The following is a 19,341-nucleotide window of genomic DNA, read 5'->3' on the forward strand; positions in this document are numbered from 1 at the left end:
CAGTGGCAGAACTCCACTGCCCCAGGGGCCAAGGGCAATGAGGAACACACAACCAGGGTGCCTTAGGCAGGCAGAAGTGGAGCCCTGGGACCTTTCTACTCAAATAGTGCCTCTCCTTGGCTCTGGTCACTAGATAAGAGAATGAGGACAACTGGTGATGCTCTGAGGATGCTCTCAGTCAGAGATCAGACAGTAGAATGCTCCCTGGGAGCAGAAGGCATCAGAGTCAGGGCACATGCTTAGGCCACATTATGTAGAAACTGGACAGATCTGTGCACTTTTTCATTACCTAACTTCTCACATTCATCGGAAAGAGGGACCATTTCTTTGGCATTTATAGTCTTTGATTACAGGAAAACAGTGGAATGGGTATGTCTGGTTGTGGTCACTTCAGCATTGGCTAATCTTTGTCTTCAGCATGTCGTTGCTTATGCATGCCAACCTTTGTTAAAACCTAATAAGGAGGAGCACCTAGATGGTTAAGTATCCTAACTTGATCTTGGCTCAAGTCTCAGGGATGTGTATTTAAACCCTGTGTTGGGCTCCATGCTGGGCATGGAGCCTACTTTTTAATAAAAAAAGAAAAAGAAAAACAACTTGATAAGAAAAGCAAAACAAGTTTTAACAATGTATGTATACAATTCTAGCATAGTCCCTGCTGATGTTTCCACCTTTACTTCTCAAGCTTCTACAGTTAGTACCAAATCCGTGTCAACGACTGGATCCCTCCAGCGGTCTCGAAGTGATATTGATGTGAACGCAGCAGCCAGTGCCAAGTCCAAGGTGTCCTCAGCCTCGGGCACTACGCCTTTCAGCTCTGCAGCAGCCTTGCCTCCGGGGTCATATGCATCCTTAGGTAACCAGACTCCCTACCACCTTTCCCCCCAGTCCTGGTGTTCAAGATTATTCTTAGCCCTGCTCAGATTTATTTAGCAAATTCTAAAACACAATCATTGAGGAAATTCTCACTGTTACAGGGCTTATATTTATGTATAAATAGCTCAGTGCATTTACTGCTGATTACCAGCCACACACCCTTTGTTAAGTGTTCCCTTTCTCTGGAGCATCATCCTTTTTAGTGACAAGTAAGTACCTGGATGCTCACATGATGTGTCATATCCTTCTACTTCACTTCCCCCTTCATGGCAACCCAACCAGCACCTATGCTACCTCCCATATTGCCAAAGCTGGCTTTCCCCCCTTGTGACATCCGTGGGGGCAGGGTCAAAGGGTTTAGTGAGGGAATCACCAAAGAGTCATTGGTAGTTAGGTTTTCACAATTTGAAAATATTATTGGGGTGGCCAAGGTGCAGGATGGAGGGTCCCCAATAAGGGACATCTCGAGAAATGTGGCGGATATACTGGCCAGCATAACCATATTCCACAGAATAGTGTTGGTCTTCCATGGGTACCATGGAAGGAGAGTGTACTTACATAGTAGCCCAAAGAATTTTTTAAAATTATTTTTAAAAGAAGTCCTATCTGCCAGAATGGTTGGTCAGTTTCTCAGTTTTTCAGCAGACAGCTGAACAAGTATGTAAGGCTGGTCTTACTTATTTCATCTTATTTTTGTTAGAGCAAAGTCGTTCAAGCCAAACTCTGGGGACTTTGCTGGATTTGTTTTATTTTGGATTTTATGGAAATTGAATACATATAATTTAAACTTCGCGGAACATTGAGACTGGATTGCTTATGTGGTTTACAAAGCAATTCCAAAGTCATTTCTGAAACTAATGTTCTGAGCATGGAAGCCCAATGAGAGATCACCAGGAGATTACTGGTCTGCCGTTGATTAGCTTGATGACCCTGACTGGGCCATGCAGTCCCTGAAGCTGTTTCTCTACCTAATTAGTTGTGATAAATGACACCCAGCTCAGACACATGCAGGGGATAAATGAAATGATATAAAAGTCTTTTGTAAACTCTTATCCTATAAGGTGAAAAAATGGATCGTGCCAGGAACATTACAAGATGAGAGGCATGTATTCTGGAATGTTTGTTAAGTCAGCCTTGTTTTCTCTAGGGAAATACCTCAAACACAGGTACCTTTTGATTGGAAAGAAACCCAATAAGTGTTCCCCCTTTCTTCCATTTTACTACTGTAACATCACACTGGAACGTTTATAACTTTAGGTTGGTATGTAGTCATCCAGTAAGGGGGAAGTCAGAATGACTCTGTCCCAGGGTGGAGTAGTAGCTCTGTTCATTTTAGGTCAGTTTTAAGTATGTACCCATGTTTCAATACATTTGACCCACCTTGAGTGTTTGTGATCAGTATTTGTTTCATTGCTTGAAAGCTTGAGTAAAAACCATTTTTTAGAGGACTCGGTAGTAGTCTTTGTTTTTCTGTGCATATTTGGGATATTTTAATATGGACCATGTAGATTTCCCTCAGTGCTAGGAAAAGCACTCAGGTCTTTTGGTCTGATGATACAGAATTGACCTCTTAAAACACTGAAGATAAATTTCAGCCCGGCATTAGTTCTTGAGGTGACAGGACTGGAATATTCCCATTCTCTCAGCATTTCCTGAGAGAGCATCTACCCCTACTTGCCTCATGTCCCAAACCACGATACAACAAAAAACCCTGGAAATTTAACGTAATCCTACTGAGAGGTTGTTACAATTACTGCTTAGGTTGGGCACATTACATCTGTGCAGAAGTGTAGCATTAAAGCTGATGATCCTTTTCCGAACTTCTAGAATCCAGACACGTGAGGGAAGATACGGAGTCCGTAGGCCTTGACGCAGGTACCCCGCTGTACAGCTTCTGCTGCGCACCATGTAGTTGGGATAGGCGTCATTGCTAGAGCTAGCTTCTCTTAGCTTCCTATTTGCCTCTGTTCTTCGGGTGATTCTTCAGTACTTTAGCTTCTGGTTTCTCCTCCTGTACGCTGCTGGTACTTGGTTCTAAGAAAACGAAACTCTGAAGAGGATGAGGGTTGGCTAAAACAAAAATCAACAGTGTACCAACGGAGGCCCTACCCTGGGTTGTCATGTTTCATTCTGTTTTCCAAAAGTGACATGACACTAGGCCAATTTTAATACAAGGCACACTTATTCGCTTCAGAATCTGCTTTGCTGTTGAACTTCTTTTTTAATTTTATTTTAAATTGTACTTTTGCTTTTTTAGTAGCTAATAACATTCTGCTTTTTAATTTTTTTACTGTTACTAACTGTTCCCTGTTATCCCTTCCCTTGTTTTTTAATTTGCTTAAAGATGGTACTTCCACTAAAGCAGAGGGTAAGCGGTTTGTTTCTGTGATTGAGGTGTGTCTCGCCTTCACTCGTCCTCTGTGCTCACTGAGTGTTGCCTGGCACCCAGTCGTCCCCACCAAGGTCCCTGCATGACACGTTGCATGTTCCCTCCACTCTTCTTCATTCTGTTTCCCCGGCTCTTTGGCTTCCCCTCTATCTGAGCTCCCCTCTCCTTCCTTGTTCTGTTGTGGTTCTGGTGAATTTGTCACTCACGTTCACGTGTGCTATACGAGGTTTCCGGCGCCCAGTCTACCTGGGGAGGAGCATTGCCAAGACATTGTGTGCTACTGTCCCCTGAGCTGCTTGTCTCAGATTTTAGTACTCCTGCGGCATCCCCTCCGGAGTCCTCGTTCCCTTCTCTTTTTTTCTCTTTACTTTTTGTGCTTCTGTGGGCTTCTCAGGATTTGCCATTTCCTGTTTTGAAAAATCAATTCATTATTTAGATGAGAGGCTGGTAACGGTTTTCTACCAGGTAATTTATAGAAATGTTAAACGACACTTTTCTCTTTCCTAAAATGCTGCTGAATCATGCAATGTCATTTCTGTTTGTATCACGGGCATATACCCCATTCATTCGTTGACCATTCTTGCACTCACCAGCCATGTATTAAATGCCTTCCATGTGCCTTGTTCTGCGCTACATGCAGGATCTAGCCTGGTGAAAGAAACCCACGCCTCCTGGTCCACTTTGGTTTCTTTTGATGCCATTCTCCAGTAGTTCTTCCTGATTTTGCATTATATTTTTGACATTTTGACCTAACCATTTCAGTCTGTACAGGTCTTTGATGAGTACATGCTAGATGAGACCAGCCCTTTGCACAGTCTATAGCTGTAAAGTAGGATAATGCCTCAAATAATTGAAACTTAGGGAACCTCATCTTCTTAAGATAGTGGCTTAGACTCACCAACCCTCAGCCTAATGATTAACAATTAGGAGCTACTAGTTTACTTTCATACGTTATTTGGCCATTCTAAAAGGCTAGCCTGCAAAGTGGACTGGTTCTATCTATATGTGCAGTTCACAGTACTTTTAATCAATATACAACTTCCTTGGGGACTCATAAAGGAAAAATTAGGAATAGAATTTTTTTTTAGCAAAGAGCATAGTCCCAAGGTCAGTGTTCTTCAAAGTGAACCTCATCATAAGAATTACCTACAGCTTGCTAAAGGAGCAGAGCCCTGGGTTAGGATGGAGCAATAGAATCTGAATTTTCAACAAGCCCCACAGGTGGTTCTTCCGGTTGGACAAGTGTGAGAAGTGAAAAGTTGCCCAAATGAAAAATGGACAAGAAGCCTATGTCACGATGAGGACCTCCTTCATGAGAGCAGCAGACTCCTGGGGCTGGGTGTGATTTTTTGCATTTCTAGCTGATAATAAGTAATTGTATGTTTCTCCTTCCCAAAGAAACCATCATACATATTTGCTCAGCTTACATGGAAGAGGAGTAGAGAGCAGAATTCCAAAATGTAGATGGAATGGGAAATGAAGATGTTCCAAGGGACATTGTGTTTTTTTTTTTTTTTTTCAGATGCTCTCGTGTCATATATCTGTGTGACAGACTTGAAATCAGCCTGCTGTTCTACCCAGCGCTAGGAATTTTTCACTTTTTTTTCTTTTTATTAGTTTTCTTTTTCCTGATGCAGAGCAAGGTCAGAGAATTGCCTACTCAGTTATTGTGCCCAAGACCAAGAGGAGTCTCTTTCTGATTCTTCCAGTAGGGAAAGTGGGAGAATGAGTTGGGGCCCTTCGTTGTGTAGGGTTCAGAATCCAATGGAAGCCAGCCTTAGTGAGGGGAGCCGGTGTGCCTTGTTCTCTGTGTCCCAGGGCTGTGCAGGCTCTTGAGGACTGGACGTCAGACTATCAGGCCTTGAGTGCCCACAAGAGGGAAAGGACATGGTCCTGGGGGACCATATACTCTTTTACATCTAGGAGACCCTGGCTGTGAAGCAGTGAAACCTAGCGGTGGTGCTCAGAAACTCTGCATACGGTTCTTAGGTAAAGGCAGAAAGTATCACAACCTGGAGTAAATGTCGGGCTTGTCCTGAGTTTCCAGTTTGAATTTTTGTAAACCTTTTGGGCCTTTTAAAAATTTGTTAATAAGCCTATGAAATACTTTTCCTGTCTAGCTCCTGAGACAAGAAGAGGCAGGTGCTTTCATCAGTAGGAGACAAAGATAAGACTTGGAATCAATAGTTGGATGCTCTAAAGTAAAAATTCAGACAATGCATTTGAATTCTGGCCTAGTGTAGGAATGGAGAAAATACATCTCCTTTGGGAGTTTCTTTATCATTCCCATCAAGTAGCCTTTCTCACATTTACAACTAGTCAGAAAATACTTTTTGTGAAGAACCAACAGAAACTCATCCTTTGGAAACAAGTTTATTTCCAGGTTATCTTTGATTAATTTGGGGAATTTTTGAAGGAAGCATTTATATAATTGATTCTGCTGCTTGTGGGAAAGTCTATGATGAGATGCTGCAGCTGTGACAAATGAATGCACTCTCATCTAATGGTTGGGTTTGGTGTGTGTGTGTGGGGGGGTTGTTTTGTTTTTTTGTCTTTTTGTTTTTGTGTGTGTGTGTTTTTAAGAGCTACTATGGTTTAGGAAATGCCTCATTCAGATTCTTTCTTGGAACACATAATTTTAAATGCAGGGTTCCTGGGCTTGAATGACCCGTGGGAGCTGACGACTTACTGATCATTTCAGAGAATAAATGATCATACGTTATTAAGTCAAAGGCTTAATGGACTTGGACTGAATGTAGGAAAAAAAAACCCTGCCTTAACTTTTCATGATTTTTAAGATTACAAATTAAAAACCATGTAGTCTTGTCTGCTCTTCAGGAAAAGGAACTTAGATTTTATTTTAGTTCAGTTTTATTGGGAAATAAAATATTTGGTATTATTGAATATTTATCCAAGAACTCTGAATTTTAAGTGATTAGCTTTTTTACACAGTGAAAATATATGTGTCTGTATGTTGGAGTAAAAGTACTAAGGTTCTTTCAGTTTTGTCTTTAAAAAACACAAGAAAAGTTGTTCCTTTGGGGGAATGGTACTTGCAGGTAACATAATTTATAAGTGGTCAACTTCCCAAATTTTGATTTTATCAAAAATGCTGCGTATGAGTAGAGTTTGCTTTAGTTGTGCCCCGAAGCCATGAGTTTATAAAGCAAATATATATGCCAAAAGGCCCAGTATGATGAGTGGTGATTTATCTACAAGAACTTTTAATTTTTATAACCTCTAAATTAAGAATTGCCTGAAATTTTGAAGCATAAGGGGGACAGAAACTCTAGTGATATGAGGCTGTCTGATAAGTGATTTCTTAAATTACCTTGGACCAAATGTAGGAAAACCATGGCTGCAAGTTAAACTGGCTGCACAGGTTTCATTTCCCATTTTGAGGGCTCTTCTGAAAGAATGGCATTGTGTTTGAAAGATATTCTTCAGCAGCTCTTTTAAAAAGCTACTCAATATTGGTTGTTCTGCCTTTATTCTATGAAAGTCAAAGGCTGCTCTCTTCCAATTCTTTGTTTGCTTCTGGGTGTAGCCCCTTCTTTGGGTAGGTCCATTCTTGTCCATCTCCAGAATTATTTTTTTTCTGTTGGATAGTTCTCTGATACTGCTTATTTCTATTTCTCTTACTTATGCTTTTTTCTTTCATGTCTGCATTTCATCTTCTGTCATAACACAGTATGAATGTCAGTTAATAACAGTCATATTGTAGAACTAAGAATATTTTTATTCTTTGTTCCATTTATTGAATATATTTTGTTTTTCTTAAAGACCGTGGAGTATTTTATATCATCTCTTTAGAACGTAAATAGGCACTCAGAGTAATATCACTAAATTAACAAACTGAAAACCAACCAACCAACCTTCTCCTTATATAAGAAATCTTTATCTGAGTACAACACAACAGAGGCCCTTTTAACTCCCCAAAATTGATTTTAAGGGTGCCCTGAGGTCTTAGCGATTCATGGGGATCCCCGTGGCGACAAGAAACAAGCCCTTATGCTCTTCCCAGGTGAGAGGTAAGATTGACATTGAGCCAGCATTGTAAAGGGGACAAGGAACAAAAACCTCTTTATCTTCAGGTTAATATGGTATCTCTTGACTTTCTCCTATCTAGAGGAAAAAACCAGTCTCCCCTTATTTGTAACTGAGTGCACTTCTGGCGTAAGTTATGGTTTCAGTTCTCATTGTGTGTAGCGTCTGGGAACTCCAGCCTGATGAATTCAAGTGGTATGTGTTTGTAGCCTCCAAGGGTGCTGGACAGGAGCAGTGAACTTCTGCAGAGGAGTACACCCAAATCGGGTCCAAGATTCCCAGAGATTAAAACATACCACATGTGAGCTCATAAGCCATAATTACCTCTATAATGAGGGAGAAGTGGCAGGCGAAAAGAATACAAACATTTTAATCCTTCAAGACTTAAGGATCTTTTATGTAACATGAAATATATAATTGCAGTTAAATGTCTAAGAGAAGTGAGAAACTTGCATTTTTAGCAACATGTAGAATTCAGCAGTCTGAATGATCCTCCTCATTGAGAAACATATCACTGATCTAGGATGAAAACAGTGAACCCACACATCTCCAGATCTAAGCAGAAACAAGAACCCTAGTAAGTGAGGGTTTAAAAGCTGGTTTTTACCTTGAGGTTTTTGGATGAATGTCAGAGATGTTGAGCATTCCCTGTGACGGATATGTGGGACATGGAGGACGAGTAAAGTGGAGCCCACCCAGGACCTGATCATCACTGATAAAAAGGAAGTTAACTTCACTAAACTGAAGAGGATGAGAGGAAATTTTACCCATTTCTTAATCTTGATACTGGGTAAAGGGGGTAAGCAATCTTCCCTGAGAATTTGCAGTCATAAATTGCATCTTCATGCAGTTTTTGAATCAGAATTGACACTTTTCGTCTGAGAACCCAACAGATAAAACACCTGAATAGATAAATCATATTAAAGTGGCTTGTGGATCACTTGTGTCTAAGGACACTAGCAGAAACAAACATAAATCCTCATTGGAAGAATACCACTTCAATCTGCATCTTAAAGAATTCCTATAAAGTTCCAAGAAAAGGAATCCTTTCATTTTCTTAATATTTAAAGAAATAAATTTGCAAAGACAAGCGAAGGAGTAAGAGACTATAAAGAATGACCAAGTCGATTTTAAAGAACAAATGGATCTTTTAGAAATGAAAATATAATAGATGATTAAAATTAACAACTCACTGTGTAATTTAAGCAACAGAATTGTTGTAGCTAAAGAGAGAATTCATGAATTCAAGACAGGAAAGTACTGTCTAGAGTACAGTGTGTGTAGAAGAGTAGAGTTGTGAAAGACAAAGAAAGTTACATGGAAAATAGTGAAGACATTTAATGAAGAGAGAATGGGGCATGGACAGTATTTGAAGAGGTGATGGCTGAAAAGTCTCCAGAATTGATGAAAGGTACTAGACCACAGACTCAAATAACCCAGCAAGTCCCAAGCAAGACAGAAGGACAAATGGTAAAATAGTAGAACACCACAGATTGAAAAAGAAGGTATTAGAAGCAGCGAGAGGGGCAAAGAGACTACCCATGAAGGAAAGCCAGAGTTTACATCCAAATAAAATTGGGGAAATCTGGATAAGATGGATGGAGCCTATTAACATCCATGTCTTGCTTATGATTTTGCACTGCAGGTTTAGAAGATGGGAGGGAATCTGGGTAAAGAGCACAAGGACTCCCTCTGTGTTCCATCTTACAGCTGCAGTAGAATCTACAATTATCTCAAAATTAAAAGTTTAACTTAAAAAGACAGTGATTTTGGGGTGCCTGGGTAGCTCAGTTGGTTAAGTGTCTGCCTTCGGCCCGGGTCATGATCCCAGGATCCTGGGATTGAGCCTCCACATCTGGCTCCCTGCTCAGCGGGGAACCTGCCTTTCCCTCTCTCACCCTCCCTCCCCCTGCTTGGGTTCTTTCTCTCTCTCTCTCTCTCTGTCAAATAAATAAATAAAATCTTTAATAAAAAAGATTTTAAAACTCCCATCTCCCCAAAAGTATGATCTAATTGAAGTTGTGTTTTTAATATGTTACTTTAATTAATGAGACCATTATCTTAAAACACAGTTAAGCATAGCCTTAAAAAATTAAGACAAGGAAGCAACAGAGGCTAAAAGAGAAATAAGTGTGATTAAGATGGTAAGAATAAGCTTATATGAACTACACTTTCCAGTTAAAATAGAAAGATTATTAGACTTGATTGTTTTTAAAGATCCAGCTATGTGATATTTAAAGGGACAAATTAAAATAAAAATCTGCAGATAGAGTAAAAGACAAAAGGATAGGAAATACATAGTAAAGGAAAGCTGTGGAAGACCTATTAATAACAGGCAAAAATTAAGCCAAAACCTTAGAGATAAAGAGGATTGCTATATAATAAAAATTAGTAGAGAAGTCGAGGTCACTCAGTGGTTGAGCATCTGACTTCAGCTCAGGTTGGGATCCTCAGGTCCTGGAATGGAGTGTCACATCCGGCTCCTTGTGAAGAGCCTGCTTCTCTAAGCCTCTGCCCCCCCGCCCCCCCCCCATCTCATGAATAAATAAATAAAAATCTTAAAAAAATAAAAATATAAAGTAGCTCTTTTCCTTCAAGCAATATAAAGTTGCTTGAAGCTCAGCACTATCATGAATGACACAGTAACTATCCAGATTGAGAAGTTCATGACCAACTGACTATTTCAGCGGAAACAGAGGGTCATTGATATTCTTTATCTCAGAAAGGCAACAGTACCTAAGACAGAAATTTGGGGAAAACTAGACAAAATGTACAAGACCACACCAGATGTCATCTTTGTATTTGGATTTAGAACCCATTTTGGTGGTGGCATGACAGTGGGCTTTGGCAGTATTTATGATTCCTTGGATTATGCAAAAAAAAAAAAAAATGAACCCAAACATAGACTTGCAAGACATGGCCTATATGAGAAGAAAAAGGCATAAAGAAAATAGAAAAGGAACACAACAGAATGAAGAAAGTCAAGGACTGCAAAAAACAGTGTTGGTACTGGCAAAAAAGAAGTGAGCTGAAGATTGGGCAACACTAGTAGTAAGAATTCTGCAGGGATTTTATCTGTGGTGATTGTGCAGATTTTTCATGAGAAGATTAATAAACTTTTATGTGTTTGGATGTTTGAAAATATATATATTTTGTGTGTGTGTGTGTGTGTGTATATATATATATATATATATACTTCTAAATAGGGAATACGTTCATGTAGTTCAAAACTCAGAAAATAGAAGGAGGTACACAATTAGTAGTTTCCCTCCCATCTTTTCATTTGCCTAGCTATCACTTCTTTCCCTTTGTCTTCAGTCTTACAACTTTTAGTTTCATTTCTATCAAGAGTTTCTTGGCATATAGGAGCAATTTAAAAGTATTTTCTCCCCTTCTGAAAACATAAAAGATAGCATATTTATACACTACATCTTGATTATTTTCACTTAATGTATCATAAGATCTTTCCATATTAGCTTAGAGGATGTCCTTATTCTTGATTACCATTGTACTGCATTCCGCTACGTGGAAACTAACCAGCCAGTCCCATATTGATAGACCTTGGAATTATTTCCAGAGTTTTGCTATTATAAGCATTGCTATCATGAATAATCTCTAATATATGTCACTTTGCATGGGTGCAAGTATATTAGTAGAATAAACTACCTAAAGTGGAATTGGTGGAATAAAAAGTGTGTGCATTTGTAATTGTGGTAGACCTTGCCAAACAGCTTTCTATAAGGGCTGTACTAATTTCCACTCTCAGCAGCAATGAATAAGAGTGCCTCCTCTTTCCCTACGTGAGAATGTTAGCACATTCTTAGCTTTTTTTCTTATTGACTGAGGCTGAATAATATTTCATACACTCAAGAACCATTTCTATTTTCTGTTAACTACCTTTTCCTAGCTCTTGTCCATTCTTTATTGCATTGTGATAGTGGTGTGCTGGGGCTGTCTTGAACTATTTCATGACAGCCAGTTGTTAGATTTTCAGACTTTATGTAATCTAGTTGATTTCATGTCAGTAGCCTGAAATTGGCCATAGTGAGAATATTTACACCAGGGAAATTAGAAAACACAAATCTGCAGGAACCCTTCCCCACTGCCCATTGTTAAACATTTACCAGCACACTACTGTTTGGTGGACTTACTGATTCCTAGAAACCTTTTATATGTTGTAGAAATTAGCCCTTTGTGATATGAATTGCAAATAATTTTTCCCAATTTGTCATTTTCTTTAACTTGCTCATAGTTTTCTTCTTGTCATGCTGAGATTTTATTTAAAAAAATTAAGTAATCAGATTTATCAGTCTTCTAATGGCTTTTCATTTTAATCACAACCAGAATGGACTTTCCCACTACAAGTTACAAGGGATTTCTCCTGTGTTTTATTTTAAAACTTGTATGATTTCATGTTTTACTTTTTAATCTTAGGTTCATTTGCTGCTTTTCTTGGTATAAAGTGTGAAGTACAGATCCAAATTATTTTCCCAAAGCAAAACATTAACAAGTAAGATCTAGTAATGTATTTTTCTAAAGCAACACTTTATGTTGAGCTACATATCAATCCTTTATGGAATGAAGCAAAAACAGTGCTTAGAGGAAAATTCATAGCCTTAAGTTTGTATTAGAAGAGAAGCATTCAGGAGGTTGTTTCCAAAAGTTAGAGAAAGAACAGAATAAACCCAAAGGAGAGTTGGAAGGAAATAATAAAGATAAGAGTACAAGTTAATGAAGTAGGCATTAAACATTAACAAAACAGGATTAAGAAATAGAAATTGTATGAGGCATTGGATAATCCCAGTCTTTCATAAACTCCAAGTAGGTGAGAATACTTCCCACATTAATGCAGCTGATGTAGCCTTAGCACTAAACGAGAGAAGGGTACAGTCAAGACATATTGTGTATGAGTATGTACATTGTGAGAGTTTATCTTGGGTCTAATAGCTTAGAAACTTCAGCTTAGAAACTTCCTGATGGATCAGCACATTTAAGAGAAGAATCCTCTTACCTAAGAAGATGTAGAGAAAGCATCAAAAAATTCAATTATTTTGGCAAATCCTTGGCAATTAGGAATACAAAGGGGTTTTCATAGCCTATTGAAATATCATACTTTGTGAAATTCCCTGATTAAAAAAAAATATGGCTCTAAGCAACAAAGCCTACCCATGTAAGTGTGGACTACATGTCTAAGACAGTGAGATAAAGACAGAGAAATGAAAGAGTAGAGTTTGAAGGGAAAAAAATGGTCTTGTTTGTAGATAGTATATTTAGATGACCCCAGATAATCTACATACAAATTAGTAAAATTACCAAAAGTTTAGCAAGATTCCCAGAATCAAGATCAAAATATAAAGATTACATTCACATTTGTCTAGAAATTAGAAAATACAATTTAATGTATTTTGTGTCATAAAGAAAAGGCAACTTTGAATAAATCTGTAAAATTTAAGACTTTTTTTAAAGTAAGACTTTTAGACAAAATTATAAAGCTTTATTATAAGACATTGAAGAAAATGAAAGATCAAGATCATAAATCTGTCTTACCCCGCCCCCCCGCCCTCGAAATTAACTCTGCATTCCACATAATGCAGTTAAGATTTCAGCAGGTTGTTTTAAAATTGTATCTTTGGATGCATATTGAAGAGAACAAAGGCCTTGGGGGAAAACCAGGTTGGTTTACTCTACCAATTAGCAAATAAGTTTTTGTAAGCTATTCACAACATTGTGATGTTACACTGGTATGGACACGTGGACCACTGAATGAGACAGACCAGACAGTTGAGAAACAAGCCCACACATGTATTTAAGTACTTGGTAAATGACAAAAGGCGGCTTTTAGATCAGTAAGGGGTTAAGAAAATGTACTTGGATGCTGATTAGTCATATGGAAAAAATAAAGTGGGTCTCTACCTCCTACAGAAAAATCAATTCCATAAGTGACCTCACAAATAAAATGTTGAGCAAAACAGTAAGTTTTGGAAAAATATATACCCTTTAATACAATTAAAAGCATTTAAAATATCTAAAACCATGCCATCTGTTTCTTGGTTATACACCTAGCTATATTAAAAGTTTCAAGAAATGCAAAAGGGGATGATGAATGCCGGGTTTAGGACCAGGTTACCAAATGTTGGGAGAAAGTAGGGGATACAGGGACATATAAAGTATCCTTTTGTGTCCTACATACAGTGAATTTAAAATAGGAAGTGAGATTCAGTTGGTTTTTCATGTTCACTGACTCAGTGACTGCCTTGATTTAACTTCCTTAGGAAAGTAAAATGTCCTTATTCATATGTCAGCCAGCTAGCCAGACAAGCACAGGTAGCTAAACCAGTGGTGTGACCTTGGACAAATTAATTAATCCCCGTTTCCTTGTTTCCTCATCTGTAAAATGGAAATAAAATGTTCTTATGAGAATTACAAATTCACACGTGTTCAGCTCCTAGTATGATACCATATAGCTTTAGTACAGATTCTAGAATTTGTGGGTCTTTGCTTAAACTGCTACTAAAAGTCATTGATTCTAATTTTAATTTTTTTCTTACTGCAGTGCTTTTATTGCTCCTTACCTCTTTTTCTTGAGCCCTTTTCAAGTCTTAGGATTTGTTTTTCTGTATTACTTTTCTGTAAGCTTTCTTAAATGATGAAGTAGAAGTGGTTTTGAGCAATGTAAGATGCCAATGCAAGTTCCATTGGTTTGTGTTTTCCCGATCAAGTTGCTGTTCTGATTGACTTATGGCAGGAGAGGCATTTTGTGCCCCTACTGAAACCAAAGAAGTCCTGAATTTTAAAAAGTTTTAATCTCCAATCATCACTGATTTTGCATTTCTGAGTTCACTTTTGTTTTTAAGGTTTCATGATTTAGTAGCAGGAGTTGAACAGGATTGCTTTACTTAGAATGGCAAATGGCAAATTCTTCTCATAAATGCCTGTGATAATTGCTTTTTTTTTTTTTTTTTGGTCGTTGCTTCTCTAGCTACTCTGTAATATAGATTCTGTCTTCATCTTTTGCAGTCTAGAAACTTGTTGTCACACATGCTTTAAACTAGAAGTTTAGGGGTGCCTTGGTAGCTCAGTTGGTTAAGGTCGGCTTTCAGCTCAGGTCATGATCCCAGGGTCCTAGGATTGAGCCCTGCATCAGCCTGCCTCCACAGCAGAGTCCGCTTCTTTCTCTCTGCCCCTCCACCTGCTTGTGCACTCACTCTCTCTCTCAAATAAATAAATAATCTTAAAATGTTTTAAAATAGAGGTTTAATGCTATATATCAAAACATTCTCCAGGGTGCTATAGCTTTTGATTGCTGAGTTATGGTTTTTTGGTGGTTTTGTTTTGTTTTGTTTTGTTTGCATTTACTCTTATTTCTGTAGTATTTTTCTTAAGATGACTGCTAATATTTTTCTGCTTTTGGAAATTTGACAGATTTGTAGGTAGTAAAAAAGAATTTAATGTGAAAAACATTAAATTGTGGAAAAAAATCTTCAAATGGATATCACCTCCTTATCTGCAAATATGATATGCTATAATACTTGTAACAGAAGCACCTTCTAGGTTCATGACTCATTCTCAGGAGTTGCTACATATCTGTAGAACTTGTGTGTGCAGATAGAATGCGCATGTGTGTTGTACACAGGGAAATGGGTCAGGACTGCACACGAGGAAGACCTGTGCCCCTGCAGGTGGCCCAGTCAGTGCCACTTGGGCGTGATCTGGGTTGTTTTCTTGAGTAGGTCTCACTGACTGAAAACGTGATGGAAACACCATTTTTGCTGCATCTTCCAGGTCGGATCCGCACAAGACGTCAGAGCTCCGGTAGTGCCACCAACGTCGCTACCACCCCGGACAATCGAGGCCGCAGTCGCGCCAAAGTGGTTTCACAGTCCCAGCGTAAGAAGTATATTTTTTACTCTTTGTTATCTCAGTTTTGTTCAACAGCCCATTCTACAGTTGAAAAATTTATAGTTATTTTCATTACTTCAGGGGAAAACCACATTTGTGTGGCTCCAAGCTGCCGTGAGTAGTCTTGATGTTTGTTGGGTACGCTTACAAAATGGATACTTTGGTCTCCCTTCCAGGTGATTTAAATTTTGTATTATTACACATTAAACATTAAGATGTGGTTTCTCTCCCTTTCCTCAAGCATCTCAAATTGAGATATACCTAGGCTGTGACCCATTTTACTGTTGATAAGGAGTCCCTCTGATGTAATTTAAGAGCAGTACCTGGGGATTATTTTAATGTGGAGTTCTTGTTCAGTGGTAATGAGCAAATCCATTAAAAGCTCTCCCCATTAACCCTGTGTTCTAACATCTGCAGCCTGCTCTTCTCCACCTGCCAGTGTGGGCTTCTGCTTTGCCCAGCTGCTCTCGCTTCCATTACTGCTTGTCTGTACATGTTGAGTCACTTGGCTTATTTAGCATCAGCCATGAAAGCAGCCATAGATGGAAGGAATGTATTCAGATCACTCTTAGGAACCACCCCAGTGTCTCACTTCCCAGCCACACTTGACTTTGAGTCTCCTGCTCCTTCTGTATGCATGTAGAGTGGAGCTGGGTGTCCCAGTTCTCCCGGGCAAGGTGAGCGTGGGGGAGGAAGGCTCTCCTTTCCTGGGAGTTGCACTCGGTCCCAGCACAGCACTCCCCAGCCCATAGGTGTCTACCTCCTCTGTGGTTCCCAGGAGCTATCTGGCTTGTGTAGAGAGCACTCAGTCTGTGGCCAGACCTTAGGTTCTGGTTAGTATTTAGAATGCCTTTCTCAGCTCCTTGTGAATTCAGATACTCTCCTATGCCCCTCTGGTAACTCTAGGCCTCATGTTAAACAAATGTAATATCCTTTCTGAAAAGAAAGTATAACATCGGTCATACATTGCTAACAAGCTAGTCTGATGCAGAAGCACATGCTTCTGGTGTATCACCCAGGTGTACACAACATAACATGCGTTGTGCACCTGTAGACCTTGAGAACAGTATCCTAGCTCTGGTTATTCTGTTGAACCCTAGTGATGCCTGGAGTCACAGATGGATAAAATGCTCTGGTCATGACCTCATAAATATAAATCAGGTCTTCTCGCAGAGAAATTTTTCTTGACAAATGCTGTTCAAGATTCAAAATAGAGGTTTGTATGTTAAAATTGAGTTTAATAAAAAAATGTCTAGTTCTTTAGCCATGCAGTGTTAGTTCCTTTCTTGGAGAGTAAGGGTTAAACAGTACTTTACATTACTTTATGTCTGTTTATTGGCATTGGCCTCTGCAGGGTTCCTGCCTGTGGCCTGGCTCTTCTGCTTAGGAGGTAGTGAAGACTACATTGCTTCTGTAGTGGGGGTGAGGGCAAGGATAGAGCTGTAATTCTTTAGTCTTGTAGAAATACTCTACCCTATCTTAGCACTCCACTTTAAAAGTCTTCAGCTTTACCTTACCAAATTCCACTCACAGGAAGGGACAACCCAGCAAATAATCAAGACTAGACCTCAAACTTATGCATATAAATTTAGTATTTAAAAAAAATTGTTATAGGAGGTAAACATGAGCATCTTTATATGTTTTACAAATGTAGATACAGTAGCATTCAAAGTCCTGGTATAATAGTGAATAGAAAAAAAAAATAGCGAATAGATTTCATTAACATTAGATTTAGGGCCCTAAATCTATTGTTAGGCATATTTTAAAAATGCATATTTTAAATATTGAGGATTTAAATATGTTAAGATTAGCATTTAAATATTTGAGGATTTGGCATAGGATATTCAGATGAAACTAGTTAGTAGCAGTTTCTTTGGATGCGTGATGTTTATTGAGCACTTCCTATGTGTTAAGTACCAGTCACAGTGGTAGGAATCCATAAACGAATAGGATCTAGTCACTTCTCTAAGCTTGCTCAGCACTGAAGAGTAGACGTGCTCCCGGAGGCCAACACACTGGTCTTCTCTGCATCTCCTCTGCCTGGCACTGTGCTGGCACATAGGTTTCTGAGTGTTCCATGAACAGACCTAAAATAAATGCTGATAGAGTATGATATGACTACAGTAAACATAGGTACAAAAGTAAACTAAGAGGAAAAAGACCCAGAAGAAAAAGCTATTTTTGCTAATGTGTTTGTGAACAAAGACATTTGTGTTGTGTTGCATGCTGACCTTCTGTATTGTGCTATTGTCTTTTAATCCACTTTTTGCCTGTCCTTTGGTCTGCTCTCATAATCAAGGATCCAGATCTGCTAATCCTGCTGGTGGTAAGCCATTTCTCTTCTTGCCTTTTTTTTTTTTTTTTTTTTTTTTGCGTTCTCCTTCACTCCCTGTCCCATGTTCCTTGCACAATATTAATTTCTATGTTTATTATGAGCTTAGTTCATCTTTCTGCATTTTTTCTGCATTTTCAAATTCTAGAGTTTAGAATGAATTTCTTTTCTCCTTTTACATAGCTGAATAGTCCATTTTGGGTGCTCAAAGTTAATGGGCAAGATTAATAAATCCTGAGACAGGTTCTTCATGGTGATGTGTACCAGTGATTTTGATAATGAATTTCACTTTAAATTGTAGCTGTCATTATCAAGTTCTAATTTTTGTGAGTAGTTACCTTAGTGATTTATTTGAATGATGGAGGGGTGTGTGGGGGGTGTGTGTTTCAAGGTTACATGTTATTTAAAAGGCTTTTTATCTCTGGGTCATGCTATTCTGGTACACAATAACATGCATTTTATGTTTGAGAATTTTATTGCCTTCTCTACTTAAGGGGAGTGTACTAAGTAAATGACTGCCATTTTAGTGTGTTGATGCAATCTTTAAAATTTTGCTGTTTTAAGAAAGAATGCTGTCTCATGAGAAATGGTTATATAACTATCCAACCACTTACTCATTTATAAAAATCACTAACTCTGTTATTTATTTTAAATTTCTGATTCTCTTGTGTACATCTCAGGGCATGTGGTCTTACGTAATTTCTACTTTTGTAGATTTCTGAGATTTCCTTTGAAACTTAGTACACAGTTTTTGTAGTATGTGTAGAAAGGTGAAAAGAATATCTTCTGTTTGTTGTACATGTGTGTTTATGTGGGACATGTGTTTATTACATATCTGTATAATTTTGACCACTCTGTCCATTTCAGAGAGGTGTATTAGTTATTAGTTTCATTAGTTATTATTTTCCTTAGAGAGACACTAATAATTATGGCCTTCTCAGTTTATCCCTGTATCTTTATCAATTTTATGTTTTATATTTCAAAGCTGTGTTACTTGGAGCATAAAGGTTCATGATTATTATGCCTTAATAGTTATTTTTTTATCAATATGAAATATCCCTTGTCCTTTTTTAACGTCTCGTTCTGTTTTGTTGTTTTGTGTTAGGTGTGTTGTTTGTTTCTTAATGAACAACAGCAGTTAAATATCATTTTCTTTTTTTTTTTAATTTTTATTTATTTATGATAGTCACACAGAGAGAGAGAGAGAGAGGCGCAGAGACATAGGCAGAGGGAGAAGCAGGCTCCATGCACCAGGAGCCCGATATGGGATTCGATCCCGGGTCTCCAGGATCGCGCCCTGGGCCAAAGGCAGGTGCTAAACCGCTGCGCCACCCAGGGATCCCTCATTTTCTATTTTTAAATCAATCCAAGAATTTCTTTCTTTTAATAGATTAATCTGGCCACACTTAGTACGAATAGTGATATGTTTGAGTTTATTTCTACCATTTTTTTGTGTGTGATTTTTTTATTTACCATGTTTCTAGTTATCTTCTTGCCTCCTTTTCTTCCATTTGTGTTCTTGGATCTGTTTTCTTCCACTATTGTTTAAGAAATTTCTGTTATAATTCTTTTCTTCCAATAGTTATACTTAAAATTCTTCACATATCAACTCTTACAGAACAAACAAAACAGTAAACAAGCACCTTTGTGATTATTTGTAGAAATTTGCTGCGGAATAGGGAGCTGTTTATACTCAGCTCACTCTTTTGAATCAGAAATTTTACTGTTAGTTTTGTAGAACTCCGCCTATAATTCTTCTTTGTATAAACATTCTTTTATGATACTTGATGTTCCTTTA

The 19,341-nt window shown here is 38.3% G+C and overlaps 1 protein-coding gene across 25 annotated transcripts in view; it reads left to right on the top strand.

The window, feature by feature from the left end:
• Positions 1-19,341, top strand: part of CLASP1 (cytoplasmic linker associated protein 1) — a 267,443-nt gene that overhangs the window by 166,338 nt on the left and 81,764 nt on the right. For 6 of the 25 annotated variants that reach the window (XM_072788836.1, XM_072788855.1, XM_072788844.1 and 3 more), the window contains exons 19-20: positions 686-856; positions 15,095-15,199. In XM_072788836.1, the coding sequence (XP_072644937.1) occupies positions 686-856; positions 15,095-15,199 (276 nt within the window). Of the gene's footprint in view, positions 1-685; positions 857-2,703; positions 2,752-3,220; positions 3,245-15,094; positions 15,200-17,510; positions 17,538-19,341 lie in introns of all 25 variants that reach the window. The other 19 variants (XM_072788832.1, XM_072788838.1, XM_072788846.1 and 16 more) reach the window with 6 other exon arrangements.

This window comes from Canis lupus, chromosome 20 (assembly GCF_048164855.1).
Source record: "Canis lupus baileyi chromosome 20, mCanLup2.hap1, whole genome shotgun sequence".
Lineage (NCBI taxonomy): Eukaryota > Metazoa > Chordata > Mammalia > Carnivora > Canidae > Canis > Canis lupus.